The 14,287-nt window shown below is 50.8% G+C and overlaps 1 protein-coding gene across 1 annotated transcript in view; it reads right to left on the minus strand.

Moving 5' to 3' along the window:
- Positions 1-287: 287 nt before the first annotated feature.
- The window catches only part of C2H1orf198 (chromosome 2 C1orf198 homolog), a 35,667-nt gene continuing 21,667 nt past the window's right edge, over positions 288-14,287 (minus strand). The window contains exons 3-4 of the mRNA XM_081574392.1: positions 5,738-6,274; positions 288-3,183 (exon numbers count right to left, since the gene is read on the minus strand). Coding sequence (XP_081430518.1) covers positions 3,127-3,183; positions 5,738-6,274 — 594 coding nt within the window. The 3' untranslated portion in view covers positions 288-3,126. The remainder of the gene's footprint in view (positions 3,184-5,737; positions 6,275-14,287) is intronic.

Consider the following 14,287-nt stretch of genomic DNA (forward strand, 5'->3'; position numbering starts at 1 on the left):
TCAGCTTGTCTTGGAAAGACATGCCCTGGGTTCCATGTCACAGGAGGGCTGTATGAGAGCTCTCTGGGGTACACCCCACCTCTTCCACTGGGGACCTGTTCACCTTGGCTACTGCTTCCCACTAACCTGCACAGGGCCAAGGCAGGACTGTGCAAAGTGGGCCTGCTGAAGCAAGGTTTTAAGCTGGTTTTAACTAGTATGAACCCTTTTATTCCCCTCTGGGTTCAAAAGCAATCATCCTAGCAGGCTTTCTAACTCCAGCAGAGGTCCCAAAGAGACACATCAAACAAATTTTAAATGGCTTTATTAAAGGCTGTTAATACAAAATACAACCAAGTTACAAGTAGTTGGTAAGAATTTTTCACGTTGGAAAATGTGTATCAAAGAAGAGGCTGTTCTGACACCCACAGGGATGCAATGGGGCTGGGTGCCATGCCCCACTGTTCCCAAAGCAGGTGGCACCCCTAAACCCAGAGGATACAGTGGGGAGGGATCCCAAGTGAAAGAACTGAGACTGGTTTCTACCTTCCTGGTGGAGATTTTGCAGTTAGTCACCCAAAGCAAGACACTGAATCCCTGAGCTGAAACTCAGGAGCAGACAACAGGGTGGCCAGGATGAAGGAGGAAGGATGCAAAACCATATTAGGCTTCAACTGAAAAGTGTGCATTTTTAAAATAATATAAACGTCTGGTTTTAGAAATGCCATCTTGATATGTGGCAAAAAAAAAAAAAGGTGGCAAATGTGAGTTTAATTTTCCCTTACTTGGACACACCAAACACAGATTCCCAGGAGGATGGTGAAAGGCACCATCTTAACATGGACTGCCCAGGGTTAAGGGGAGAATCTGCAGTTCAGGCAGGATGGTGACCCATGAGCATGCGTCCTCCAGGCAATCACCTCTCCCTCTCAAGTTTTATTACTTTGCAAAGCAAAGCAATACAATTTCACAACTCCCTCTAGGATTTCCCAAGCTGTGATTTTACATTTAATCTAAGGAGGCTGTACCTTTATGAAACTTTAGACATTGTTACAGAGACCTGAATACCACTGAGTACTGGACCCCAGATGATGATAAAAGAGGCAGAACCTTTCAGTAATCCCCAAATCCCCTCAGCTACCAGGAGAACTTGATGGGAATACTGGGTTTTATGAGAAAGTGGAAAAGAAATTAGAGTTCTCTCTCAAAAGAACAGATAGATCACCTTGGCTAACTGTCCCAGGACACAGATTTTTCTTTCTTGATATGCCAACACTAAGGAATGCAACTTCTGGACATCTTTTTTTCTTAAGCAGACCCTGCTTTCAAGCATGGATTCTAACACAGTCCACTGTGCTCAAAGCTGCAAGTGGAGACAGGTGGCAAGCCCAGCTCTGAAGCTCAGTGGCTGACCTGTAGGGCTGGTACCCAGCTGTGCAATTCCAGCTGGGATTTCTAGGATTCTTTCCCCCTCATCACCGTGCTAGGAATCTTTTTCCCTTGAATGTTTCAACTGTACTTAAACAGGGCAGAAAGAACTTGTATTCACCACAGTACAGTCAGTCACCAGAGGAGAAAGGTCAAACTCAAGACCCCAAGGAGCCAAATGAGGTTTAGGGACATAATGCAATTGGTAGAAACCAAACCAAAAGTTGGCTAGGCCACAGTTTTGGCAGAAACTTTCTGGGAAAAAAACAAGTTGCCATGTGCTTTACCTTGGAGCCAGATAAAATATTCTAGAAATCATTTCAGAATGTCATATGAAACAGAAAGGCATTTTAAAAAGACACACTTTGATACTGAAATCAGGTGCTCACTGGCAGGATTTGCAGAGATTAAGGCGTCAGGTGAGAACACAGTGAGAGGCAACATGGAGACCACGACGGGGCATGGACCACAGGCTCACACCACTTGGGGTCACTGGGCAGGGGCTCTCCTCTGACCTTACCCCATCCCATCTTGGGTGGAGGACACCTTGCCGTTCTGGGTAGGCTCAAAGCTGCCCTAACCCGCCCGCCTCCCCACTACCCCAGCAGCAGAGACCACAGCAGGCAGCCGAGTCCACCTCCAGGAGATGCTGTTGCCATGACCACGAAGGTCCCCAGGGGGCGCCACTTGGGCCATGCAGAAACTCGACTCCACTTCTGTCGGAGATCAGGATTGAGGGAGGGTCCATCATGACACAGCTTGAGCAGTCCTTGGGATGAAGGACATACACTGCCCCTGCCAGCTTCACGCCAGAAGGTTCCAACGCAACTAATCAGAAGAGCTTGGTCTTCCAGCAATGCCTGTCATCTGCCCTGACTCCTGCAGATGCCCAGGACAGGAAACACCTAAAAGGTCAGGAAAGTAGCAAAGAACTTCCAAGGGGAAACTGGTACAAACCCAAGAAAAGCGGTAGCCCTATAACTGCTAAATCTAGATACAAAATCAAGTAAAGTTAATACAAAACTTTAAAACGTGCAACTTGTTAAACAAAGATGAAGAGTCTGAGTAAGTAGCATGGCAGGCAGTTTAAAGACAACCTCTGCCACGTGCCCATGATCCGTTTCCTGGAAGTGAGGTGGAGTGAAGGGTGGCACGTGATACAGAGGCGTGGCTTCTGCAGAGGAAGAGGCGTGGCTTCCGCACCAGAAGCCGGACAGCTGGGGCTGCTGGTGTGGACTTAAGGGGCAGGTAGGTCTCCCCGTGGTCACAGCGGGCGCCCAGCGCCATGACTACTGAGGACGTCCTCAACAGCCACCCATCAAAAGGAGCCCCGTGCATTTTTAAAAGGGTGGGGACAGAGAGGAGGTGGGAATCACTCTATGATTTTTGTGACATGGTTGAGAAAACTCTTTCTCGAAGGAGGGGGAAAACTGGGTAAAGCTAGAGCACAGCTTTTATTTTTAAGATTTACTGAATTCCTAAGAGTTTTTAAAAATTCCAGATGTAAAACTTCTGTTATCAAATTGTTGAAAATAGCACAGATATCTGGTCTTACCAAAAAGGGAAAAATCTGAAGAGCTGGCCAAGGCAATATTAACCAGCTTCCAAATGATTCTGGAAAGAGTGGGAATGCTGCCCTTTTGTTTAATCTCCCCCTTCACCATACCACTTTGGAAAACATTTGGGGATTCTTGGTTTGTTTGTTCTGTCTAATCCACTTTACCAGTTGTCCAGAAAATCAAATCCTGTCTTCAAGATGACATTACTTGAGCTGACCTGTAGAAGGAACAAAAACACCAAAGTAAAGCATGAGGCTTTTTTCAAGTCAGCACACTCTAAAAACAGCATCTCATTTAAAATGACCCAAATGAAATAGCGTACTTCCGTCTCAGAGGCTCCCTGACCTCAATTTGCCTCAGTGCTGGGAACCAGAAAATTAAATAAAGCTCAGTGCAAGCCAAACTCTTCCAGGATCCAACACATACCCCTTTCTGTCCCCAGGCACGCCTGAGGGCAGACTGTAGACCCCACCTGGAGAGAAAAGGAGAAAAATGTATCTTTTCTATTTTTGAATGAGGGGCATGTTTAAATTTAGTCACCTGTGGAGTAAGAGAACACGTTAAGAAGATAGTCTTTCTAATATGAAACACACATACACAGTGACAGACAAAACAAAATAAATTACCATGTTGAGGGAATGAAAAATACGAGAATGGATATAAAACTTACTTCTTTCAGATGGTGTGGGCAGGTTCTGGAGTGATTTTCCCTAACCCAGGACCATTCTTCAGGTCACAGACTGCCCACTTAGAAGACATGGGGTTTTAAAGGGCCATCCGTGAGCTGATTCAGACATATTTCCACAGGCTTCTGCCAGCCACCTGAGTTGAGAGACCCTTCTGCTGGGTCTAACACAAGTACCTGTTTACCTGGTGTCTGCAGTCTTCCTGAGCAAGGCAGCCTTGAGACTGTGCCCTCCACAAGCTGCCAGATGGAAGGCGCTGCCACAGAGGCAACAGAGGCAATGGGCTAAGCAGCTCCCCCTGCAGCAGGTCTGAGGCTTTTGCTGCCCCTCAGATTGAGTCAGAGCTTAAAAAGCCAAAGGGTTCAGGCATACATTCCTTTTTCTGGTTTCCTACCAGTGTTCTCAGTGCAGCAGCATTTCACTCTGTGCTCTGCCCTCAGAAATCAGTTCTTTCAGAGGATTTCATGGGCTCTGTCCCATATTCCACCCCATTCCTACACACAAACACTTTCCTGCATCTCTTTACAATTAAGATTCTCACATATCTTATATAAATGCTTCCCTCAGAGGAAGACCCCAGTGCAGACTGTCAAGAGAGCAGTGGGTTGCCTGAGTCTGTGCGAGAGAGCCACTGGGCAGGCAGCCAGCCAGCCTCAGGGCCAGCATCACAAGGTGGTGCTCCTGGGAGACCTGGGGGGCCTCCATCACCCCATGGCCGTCCTCCCTGTGCCTCCCTAGGACCTCGGCAAGCACTGCAGCCCATGCAGAAAAGCTCTGAAGGTCAGGAAGCAGTAAAGCTCTGCGAAGTGCCGTCCATCTCCATGAACGAAGCCTTGCTCATGGCCTCACCCAGGTCCACGAGTAGGCCACCATTTTCCCCCAGAAATGGTTCTCAGACGTGCCTTGTCCAAGTATCTCTTTGTTCATTATAAAACAATGTCTCAAAACCACAGCCTCCCTCTGAAATACTACTACCTGTTTATTTGGGCTTCCCTGGTTGCTCAGCAGTAAAGAATAGCCTGCAATGCAGGAGCCACAGGAGACGTGGGTTCAATCCTTGGGTTGGGAAGATCCCCTGGTTTGGGAAGATCCCCTGGGTTGGGAAGATACCCTGAAGGAGGGCATGGCAATCCACTCCAGTATTCTTGCCTGGAGAATCCCATGGACAGAGGAGCCTGGCAGGCTACAGTCCATGGGGTTGCAAAGAAGTCAGACACAACTAAAGTGTCTTACAGTGCGCACACGTGCACGCGTGCACACACACACACACTTATTTATTTTGGACTTGGGCGAGCCTTCAACACTAGCTCCATTTAAAGTCCTAACCAGATATTTTCTTTTCTCTTTGCTGAATTTTCTCAAGTAATGAAGACCAGCTAACAAAGACAAAAGCCGATGCTCCACAACACTGGGAAAACATGGAGAAGCCACTCACACTGCCTGTTCTCTTGCAGGGCCCTTTCGTCACGACTCACTGCACCTCGGCAGTGAACCTCTCAGATCTTTCTTTTCCTTCTCTTGCATCCCCGGAAAGAAGTCCTTTCCTTAGGACTCCACTTGGGACACCTAACTTTGTTTTGCTTGGAAACGAGAAGCTGCCCATCACTACCGAAGTGAGTCTCCTGTGATCTGCAAACAAGCACAGCTGCTCCTGGTGGAGGTCTGGGGGTCCTGCCTGCTTCTCCATGTGCCCTCAGGACACCTGCAGCTCCCTTCCTCACCCACAGAGCAGCCCAGCCTCCCAGGCCCCTGCGTGGAGCTGGCATTCAAACCCCACCCACACTGCCAGCTTCCCCCTCGAGTCTTCTGCTCACTGTCCCCATGATCCTTCGTCACCTGCCCTCACACAAGCAGGGAAGGGAGGGGGGCATCTGAGACACGACCACACAGCAGGCAGACAAGTCATGGCACCCAGACAGGCTCACTGAACACGTTTCCTGCATGTCTGTTGGTTGCTGAGTGACAACCCAGCAGGCGTCCGAGGGATGTCAGAGGAAGAAGAAAGCATGGGCATCTGTGGCCCACCTGTGTGAGGCAGCCCTCATCCCTTCAGCAAGGAGACCCTGGCTGAAGCGAGACACCCACCTGTACAGGCACAGGTTCCAAGAACAGAGCATCCTCCATGTCCTCCACGGCCTCGGGAGAGGGGGGCTTTCCCACGGGCCCAGAGAGGCCGGCTTCGCTTGGAGAGCTGGTGCAGGCCTGGGTGGGCTGGGGCCTCTCATACTCCGTGCTGACGCTGGGAGCAGCCCGCTGCTCCTGGCGGAGGCTGCTGGGCTTTTCCACCTTCGCCTCCCTGGCCCTCGGGGCTGGCTCCTGCCGGTAACAGGCTGGCAGGACCTTCTCCCCTTTCTCCATAGATTTGATCTGGCTGGGGGTCAGCGACTGGAACTCGGCCTCCGGGCCCTCCCCGCGGGACCGCTCTGCATTGATCTTCCAGAAGGACGCCTCCTCTTCCTTCCAGGCAGGACCCAGAGCATCCAGGCTGGAGGACTTGCTGCCCTGTGGGGGCCGGAGGGCCTGTGAACCCTGAGGAGCTTTGGATGGTGGCCTGGGCTCGCCGGCGGTGCTGCAGCTCGGCTCTTGGATGGATAAGGAGGAGATGCTGAACTCCATCTGACTCTAGCGGGATGGGGGAGGGGAGGAGAAGTACAGCAACACCTTCAGTCAACAGAACAGGTGTGCCAGCCCAAACATCTCCCGTAGCAAACAACTGCCTGCTGTCCATCTACTAGAACTGTCTGTCTGTCCTCAGTAGTGATTTGCAGGACTGCCATCACATCCCTGAAACATGGCAGAAGCTTTGAGAGCAAGGCCCTTCACTCTGGATGCTACAAACTTCTGAGACTCTTGCCTCTGACTGACGACTAAGGCCTCTGCTTGGTGAGCGGATCACCCACCTGGCTCTTCAAGAGAGATTCCCACACCTTCCTGAGGAGGGTGACTGTCTCCTTGGCAACAACAAGGAAGGGCTCACGGTCAGCCTTACAGCACTGCAGTGAGGATCCAAACCCAGAACCAAGTCCCCACCTCACAGGCCTCTTCCTTCCTGACTAATGACAGCCGGCAAGGGTGAAAACAAAATCCAGCAGTCAGATCCTGCTTTCCTGGACTAAACCAGGAAAGTCAAGGGTAGGCCTGAGTGCAGCTACAAAGACTTGACCCCTCCCCTACGCCCCACACTCTGCCTTCATGCCTGCTAAGGACTGCATGTTTGTGTGCCTCAAATTCCTAAGTTGAAGGCCTAACTTCCAAAGTTAGTATTTGGAGGCAGAGCCTTTAAGAGGTTTAGGTGAGGTCATGAGGGTGAGCCCTCATGACAGGATTAGTGCCCTTATGAGACAGAGACATGCTCGCTCTCTCTACCGCATAAGGACACAGGAAGAAGAAGGCCATCTGTAAATCAGGAAGAGGAGTCTCTTCAGGGCCAACCTGCTGGCACTGTAACCTTGGAGTCCTAGCCCCAGAACTGTGGGAAGTGAATGTCTGTTACTGGATGCCCCCAGTCTGTGGCATCTGGCTGACAAGACAGGCTTCCTCTCCTGTGCTCTCCTCAGCGTTTCCCTGCTGCTCTCAGCTGATCCTGGTCCTGTTAGGTGGGAACCCTTGAGGGCAGGGTCATATCCCACATCCAAGAGCCCCAAGACACTTGTCTTACTCTGATGCTGCTAACCACTAAAAGCAGTAGGACTGAGCTGGGCATACTCAGTTGTGTCCAACTCTTTGCAACCCCATGGACTCTAGCCCACCAGGCTCCTCTGTCCATTGGATTTCGCAGGCAAGAATACTGGAGTGGGTTGCTATTTCCTCCTCCAGAGGATCTTCCCAACCCAGGGACAGAACCCACATCTCTTTTGAGTTTCCTACATCGGCAGGCGGATTCGTTACCACCGCACCACCTGGGAAGGCCAAGGTTGAGCTGTATGATCAACAAATCCCTGGGTGGAAACCTAACCCCTCTTAACAGTAATGCACCCTGGAAGGTGTTGTTCCCAAATCCTACAGAGTGAGCAATCTGCTACCTCAATGACTTCTAAAATCAAGCTGGAACATTCCTCTCTTCCTCTCTACTTCTACTCTCGCATACATTCCTTTCTTCTTCTTCTTTTTAAAATAAAGGTATCAGGACTTCCCTGACAGTCTAGTGGCTAGGACACCAAGTTCCCAGTGCAGGGGGTCTGGGTTCAATCCCTGGTCAGGGAACTAGATCCCACAGGCTACAACTAAAAAGATTCCACATGCCACAACTAAGACCTGTCTCAGCCAAATAAATAAATATGAAAAGAAAAATAATAAGAGTATTAAAACTATATGCTAAAATTTGGGGAATTAGAAAAAAACATTCATAACCTTTCCTTCTTCCCATAATCTCTATTTCTTTTTGTATTCTCATGTAATCTTTTTCAGATATGTGTTTTATGACATTGCAGTTCTGCTATGCATATAATTTGGGTATTGTTTTTTCACTTAGAACCATCATCAGTGGTGGGGTGTGGTCTTTGTAACCATTCATTTTAAAGGGCATAAGACATTTCATTCAGTGACTGTCCCACCATCTACTTTCCCACTTTCTTATCAGACAATTGGCTACTTCTAATTTTTGTTGTTATAATTAAGGCTGTCATGAACGTCTTCTTGTATATAGCTCTCCCCATTTGGAGTTAATTTAGTCAGATTTCCAGAAGTGAAACACCAGACTACAGCAGGTTTAAACCTTTCTTCTATCATGATTTTGGGTGCATACCAAATTTGTTTGCCAGGAGCTGCCCCAATTTTTAATGCTGTTCACTATGTATGAGGGTAGCAATTGCAACCATTGGTTCCCTATTAAAACATGGTTCTCTGTTAATTTAATACATACACCTTCATTTAATAAATGGTGATTCCAATCTAGGTTTTATAAACAGCACTCTCCCAGGAGTCTCGCCACTGCAACATGTTTGTTAGGACAAGGATAGAAACACTGCTTTTCCCACAGAAGCTGGAGACCTGAGCCCAGGGAGGTGCACATGTTCTATCTGGCTGAGACTTTTCCTAAAAGCCCAGATTCTGATAGCCAGAGGACACCCTTCAAGATGATGAGGCCACAAGGAACTCTAGCTACAAGCACAGGCTGCATTGAAGCTCAGGGCTGTAAGATACAAAACCCAAGAAACGACATCAAAGCTCAGGTGCTGGGGCTCAGAACAAATGTAGATTCTGAGTGCATCCAGTGCACCAGACTCAGTTTCCTTTCTTGTTGGGTTTTTCATCTTAAAAGTTTTTATCCTACAAAAGAGAAAGATGGAAGTTTGGAGCAAATGAGTGAATTGTCCTAGGTCACATAAGAGATTAAGAGATAGTCCATTAAGAGATTGTGTGGCTGGGTTTCCAATCTGGAGCAAGTGATTCTAGGCTTGCAGCTATGCTGGGCATCACATAACATATAAAAAGCCAGTGGCTGCTATGGACAATGTCTTTATAAACACCAGAGATCCTCATATACAGCAGGATTTCTGTATATCAGCAACCTAATCTGATTTGTAGGTTTCTGAGGGAATCATTCTCAAATACTCCATATTTCCATGCGTGCATGTGTGCGTGCTCAGTTGCTCAGTCATGTCCAACTCTTTGAGACCCCATGGACTGTAGCCTGCCAGCCTCCTCTGTCCATGGGATTTTCCAGACAAGAATAATCGGGTGGGTTGCCATTTCCTTCTCCAGAGAATCTTCTCAACCCAGGGATTGAACCTGAGTCTCCTACATTGCAGGTGGATTCTTTACCACTGAGCCACTTGGGAAGCCCACATATTTCCAAATTCCACAATAAAATATAGGGAGAATGTGGACATAGAGATGATGAGTTCTTTAAATATGCAAAGTGCCAAAAAAAAAAAAGCTTGGAATTGAGACTGAGAGAACTGAGTTGAGATTGAGCTAGAAATTGTTGGGTAAGAAAAGTATTTATACTGAGCAGTTCATCAAACTTTAGGCTTTTTTAGGATCAACATTTCTCCAGTGGGGAGAAGCCCCTGGAAGCCTGGGCTGAACACAGGTCTACACAGAGGGCAGCAGTGGGCCAAGCCAAGGACGCTGGGGAGGGAAGCCAAGGACCCTGGGGAGAGTCGCAGTGGTTCCAGGGCTGCTTCAGGCCCTCCATCAGGACACCCAAGCAGCACTGAGCTGGAAGTGACAACCTGCAACACAACCACGGAGGCTTCTATGGCTCCGTGGGCCACCAGAGCCCTCATGACAGTTCCTCAGGAGGGTGACATCTGGGTAGAAGAGGGGGCCATGCTGAATTGGGGTGGCTACCTGGTTTGGGGCGCTCTAAGGTGAAAATGGGAAAAATAAGAAGTTATAGAAGAAATAAAGTTCTAATACATCAGCTTCTAGGACTTTTTTTTTCTTAACCAGGCATTTGTGTTTTCCAGTCTGCAAATAGAATTATGATTATAGCCCCCTTTTAAGAAACAGTCTTCCTTGATCAGCTGCACTGGTGAGGGTCTCTTTCTTTCCTACTTCTCGCCCCAAAGGGCAAAGGTTTGTGGTTTGTGTTGAAAACACACGCCTGGGGACTTCCTTGGTGGTGCAGTAGGTAAGAATCCGCCTGCCATTGCAGGGGACATGGGTTCAATCCCTGGCCCGGGAAGATGCCACGTGCTGCAGGGCAACTAAGCCTATGCACCACAACTACTGAAGTCCATATGCCTAGAGCCTGTGCTCCACAAGAGAAGCCACTGCAATGACAAGCTGGCACACCACAACAAAGGGTAGCCCATCACTCGCCACAACTAGAGAAAGCCCATGCAAAAAAAAGAGCGCTCAATGCAGCCAAAAATAATAATAAAATAAAAAACAAAATAACATGTGCCTGTTGGGAAGGGGCAGGGAAGGAAAAAGAAGAGGGACAGAAGGCCTTTTTTCCCTGACTACAGTTCATCTTCCTTGGCTCTAAGACCCCAGAATACCAGCAAAACTGGACCAGGACACAGTGAAAATGGCTCCTGGTCATTTTCAAAGACACTGTTGTCCGGGTCACACAGAAGCAGCACCTGCATTGCAGCTCCCTTTGTGCTTTAGAGGAGGCATCCTTGCTTTTGTTTCCATGACTCCAGCGCCCTGGGCAGCCCTTCCCTACCAGGCCAGGACTCAGCCTGTCCTGTCTCCTGCACTTTCTCCTGGGACGTCCCCCAAACCCCAGGTCCACTTCAGAAGAGCCTTCTGCTCACCGGCTCAAAACCAGAGCCATAACCACCTTCTGTCCGGAACCTGCTCCTCTCAGTTAAGGGTAAACACACCAATGACCCAACCCAAAACTGAGCTCTTTTCTTCTCCAGTAAAAACGGAGTAATGATTATCCTTACCTCCCAGGACTGTTGTTTTAGAACCAGCCTTGGCATATAGTAAGTGCTCAATAAATGCAGGCTACTGGTCTCTGCCCCTCTTCTGCTTGGTCAGAGGTATCTCAGCTCCCTGGGGGAGGTCAGTATTGCCCTCTGGGCACTGGCCCCCTCCCGCCTTCCTCTGGCCACCAGGGTCGTAAGCTAAATGTCTGCAGCTGGGACACGCAGGCAGTGTCTGTGCCCGGAAGTGAGTGAGACTCTGGAGCCCCAGCCTGGCCCACTGTCAGGCGTGGAGTCTGAGTAAGACACTCCCTGCTGGGACATGGTGTAGCCACCGTGCTGTCCCGTAGGCTCCCCAAGAGATCTCTGACCTCACTTTCCCCAGACCCCTGAAGCTAGGAAAGGGGGTCTTCTGACACTGGAGCCGATCAGTGAGAAGGAGGGGACAGCCCAGCCTCAGAACCTGGCAGGCCAGCAGGGAGACTGCCTCCAGAGCCTGTGATGAATGCTAGAAAGTCAGGAAGTTCTCGTGCGATGTTCTCCGTCCTGGAAAAAAGTCAGTTTCTCCAGGTGCAGAGGAAGAGCTCTCAGGAACCTGGCAGCCACACCGAACTGGGTCCAGCAATGGGGTGCCTCACACAGAAAGCAGCCCAAGGTCAACAGCTCTCGACTCAGATAGCAAGTCCATGGGGGACTCAAGCCCACGGTCTCACACAAGAGGGCTGAGACGGGAGAGGTGGGACTACTCAGGAAGCCCTCTCCTCTCACACGGATGCTGAGGACCCCACCTGCAACCTCCCAGGTGATGGCTAGAGCCCAGGGCTGTGCACCCGGGGGGCTCAGGCCAGCTGAGCCAAGCTGGGGTGTCAGCTGCCCATGTGGGGAACTGGGTCTCAGCCGGCCACGTCTGTTCTAAAAACAGAAAGACCACAACTGAGCCCAGGCTCTATTTTTACGTCCCACTCACTGGAGAGGAATGTGTAATATTTCAGTAAAGGAGGGTGCAGGCAGCCAAAACTAACTGTTTGGCTTGGCAGCCTGCGGCAGACCTAAACTGTTGAGACAAAGGCTGTAGAAACATTGTTAGAAAATATAATAGTTTACTAGAGCAAATCCCCATAAATTCACAAACCATTTAACATTTATCCTCCCTACCTCCCCCTTCAAAGAAGGAAGAGGAAGAAGAGGGGAAGATACTAAAAACTTAGAATCTCAAAATTAGCAGAATGACAACCTGGAGAAGAGACAGCAAGGCCTAGCCACTGAGACCCGGGGTGTCAGACCCTCCAGGCAAGTGGGGCCTGGCGGGCAGAGCCTGGGACCACCCACCCCTGATCCCGAGGCCCTGGGTGTTTTCCCCAGGGAGCCAGGCAGACAATGGGCAGTCCAGCTCCATTCCACCCAGCTGCTGGGCTCCATGGCAATGAGAGCCTGGAGAAAACTCCACAGATGCCCAATAGGAGGTGGGTGTGAGGAGCTGCAGTTATCAGGTCATGGGAAGTGCAGCCTCTGCCCTCCAGGTGCTTGTCGCCTCATGGAGATAAGATGCCCCAGCAAAGACCAACAGCACAAATGCCGTGTCTGTCCAGTGCGGTGCTCCTCAGAGGGGACACGGAAGGGGGACAGCTGCGGGTCAGGGTGAAGGCTACGGTCTGGGCTCGGACACCCAGCCCACACACCTCACTCAGCCCTCAGTTTCCTCATAGGTAAAAGGGCGCATTGTCGGGATTTGTCAAGGAAATGCCCCCAAGGTGCTCACCACAGAGCAGGGGCCTCTGGGAGCTGCCAGGCTGCTGAGATGACTGGGCAAACCATAAGGAACAGAATCCGCTCTGGGCCTGCGGGCAGGTTGGACCTGCATGGGGAAGGCAGTGGGGCTGGGCGGGCTGAGGGCAGGGGCAAGGGGCTGGGCCAGGCACTGAGGCAGGAGACATCAGATCTGTGGGGCAGGGTTGAGGGCTGCAGGAGAAACCAGCAAGAAGGACCCTGGGGGTCAAAGAAGCAGGCTGGGCCGTGGGTTGAAGGGGCTGACAGGTTACTGCACCCATGAGAGTCTGGACAGGACAAGAGCAGGGGGCCACAGGTCCACTCTGGATCTCAGGAAGGTAAGTGAGAGACAGCACAGGGGCATCGGGACGAGGAGGGAGACTTCACTGCTGGGAAGAGACGGGGGTCTCAGTGAGGGGCTGCAAGCAGGAGTGTTGCTGTGATGGGGGGATGGTACGGCTCCATGGCCCCCTGCTTCTCAGAAACTTTGGGCTGGCAGTGAAGAGGGAGAGCCAGGCAGGGCTATAACTGGGAATCCAGGGAACCCTCCCTGTACGGATAACCTGATGGAACACCCTTCTGTCCTCCATGGGGAGGAGATGCCTGCAAGCCACAGGCAGATCCAAGCTCCAGTCTCTCTTCATTGATTCCACATGCCTGCAAGTTACGGCCTTCTCTGAGCCCCACTGTCCTGGCCCACACCAGGAGAGAGACACTGACCTCCCAGGGCGGAAGACTTGGACTTGCCTGCAAATCTCTGGTGTGGACCTCAGTGTATGGAGATGCTTTTGTGCCCCGGCATTTACTTATCCTCCTGAAGAGGGGCTAGGAGGCCTCCCTACTCTGGGCATGGTCTGTGCTGACCGCTAGAGATGAAGGAGCTGATTCCCACCCAGCTTCCTTACTATCCCCAGTGGGGCAGCTGACCCTCAGGGAAGGACTTGGGCGGAGAGGAAAATTCCAGATAGCCTGAGGGAGGACAGAGCGTGCGGGTGGGGCCCCCAGAGTCCAGCCCCCCAGCGCCAGGGCCTGACCTGCCTCCGCAGGAGTCTCCGCTGAACTCCCCAGCCCAGAGGGACTAGGAATGCCAAGAATCCTCTCCTCCCCTCTGTGGGACATTCCAAGGCTGAGTGTTTTCCTCTTGAAACCTCAGGAGCATGGGACAGGAATCCACCGTGAGGCCCTCCAGGCACCCTCTGGCCAAGCACACCTGCGAGGCTGACGGATGAGGGGAAAGATGATGACCAAGAGCACCTCACCGGCTGCGACGGGCACTTCTGCTGAGCCTCCCTTCCACAGGGAAGAGGTCAGAGCAACAGAGGCCCCGGGCCTGGCACAGCCTCTGAAGGAAGAGACCCAGGAGAGGAGGGCAGGCTAGAGGACTGAGCAGGATCCAAGGAAGATCGACTGTGCTTGCCCAGCATTAAGGCCTCTCCTGATCAGAGCTGCCTTTCAGGGACAGACGACACTAGCTTGTCCATCCTCAGCAGGTTTCTGCAGAGGTCCTCTGCCATGAGCTAGCCTCCAGGAAGGAGCCCAGGCA

Source organism: Giraffa tippelskirchi, chromosome 2, assembly GCF_054371585.1.
Source record: "Giraffa tippelskirchi isolate mGirTip1 chromosome 2, T2T-mGirTip1v1.2.pri, whole genome shotgun sequence".
In the NCBI taxonomy this organism is placed as follows: Eukaryota; Metazoa; Chordata; class Mammalia; order Artiodactyla; family Giraffidae; genus Giraffa; species Giraffa tippelskirchi.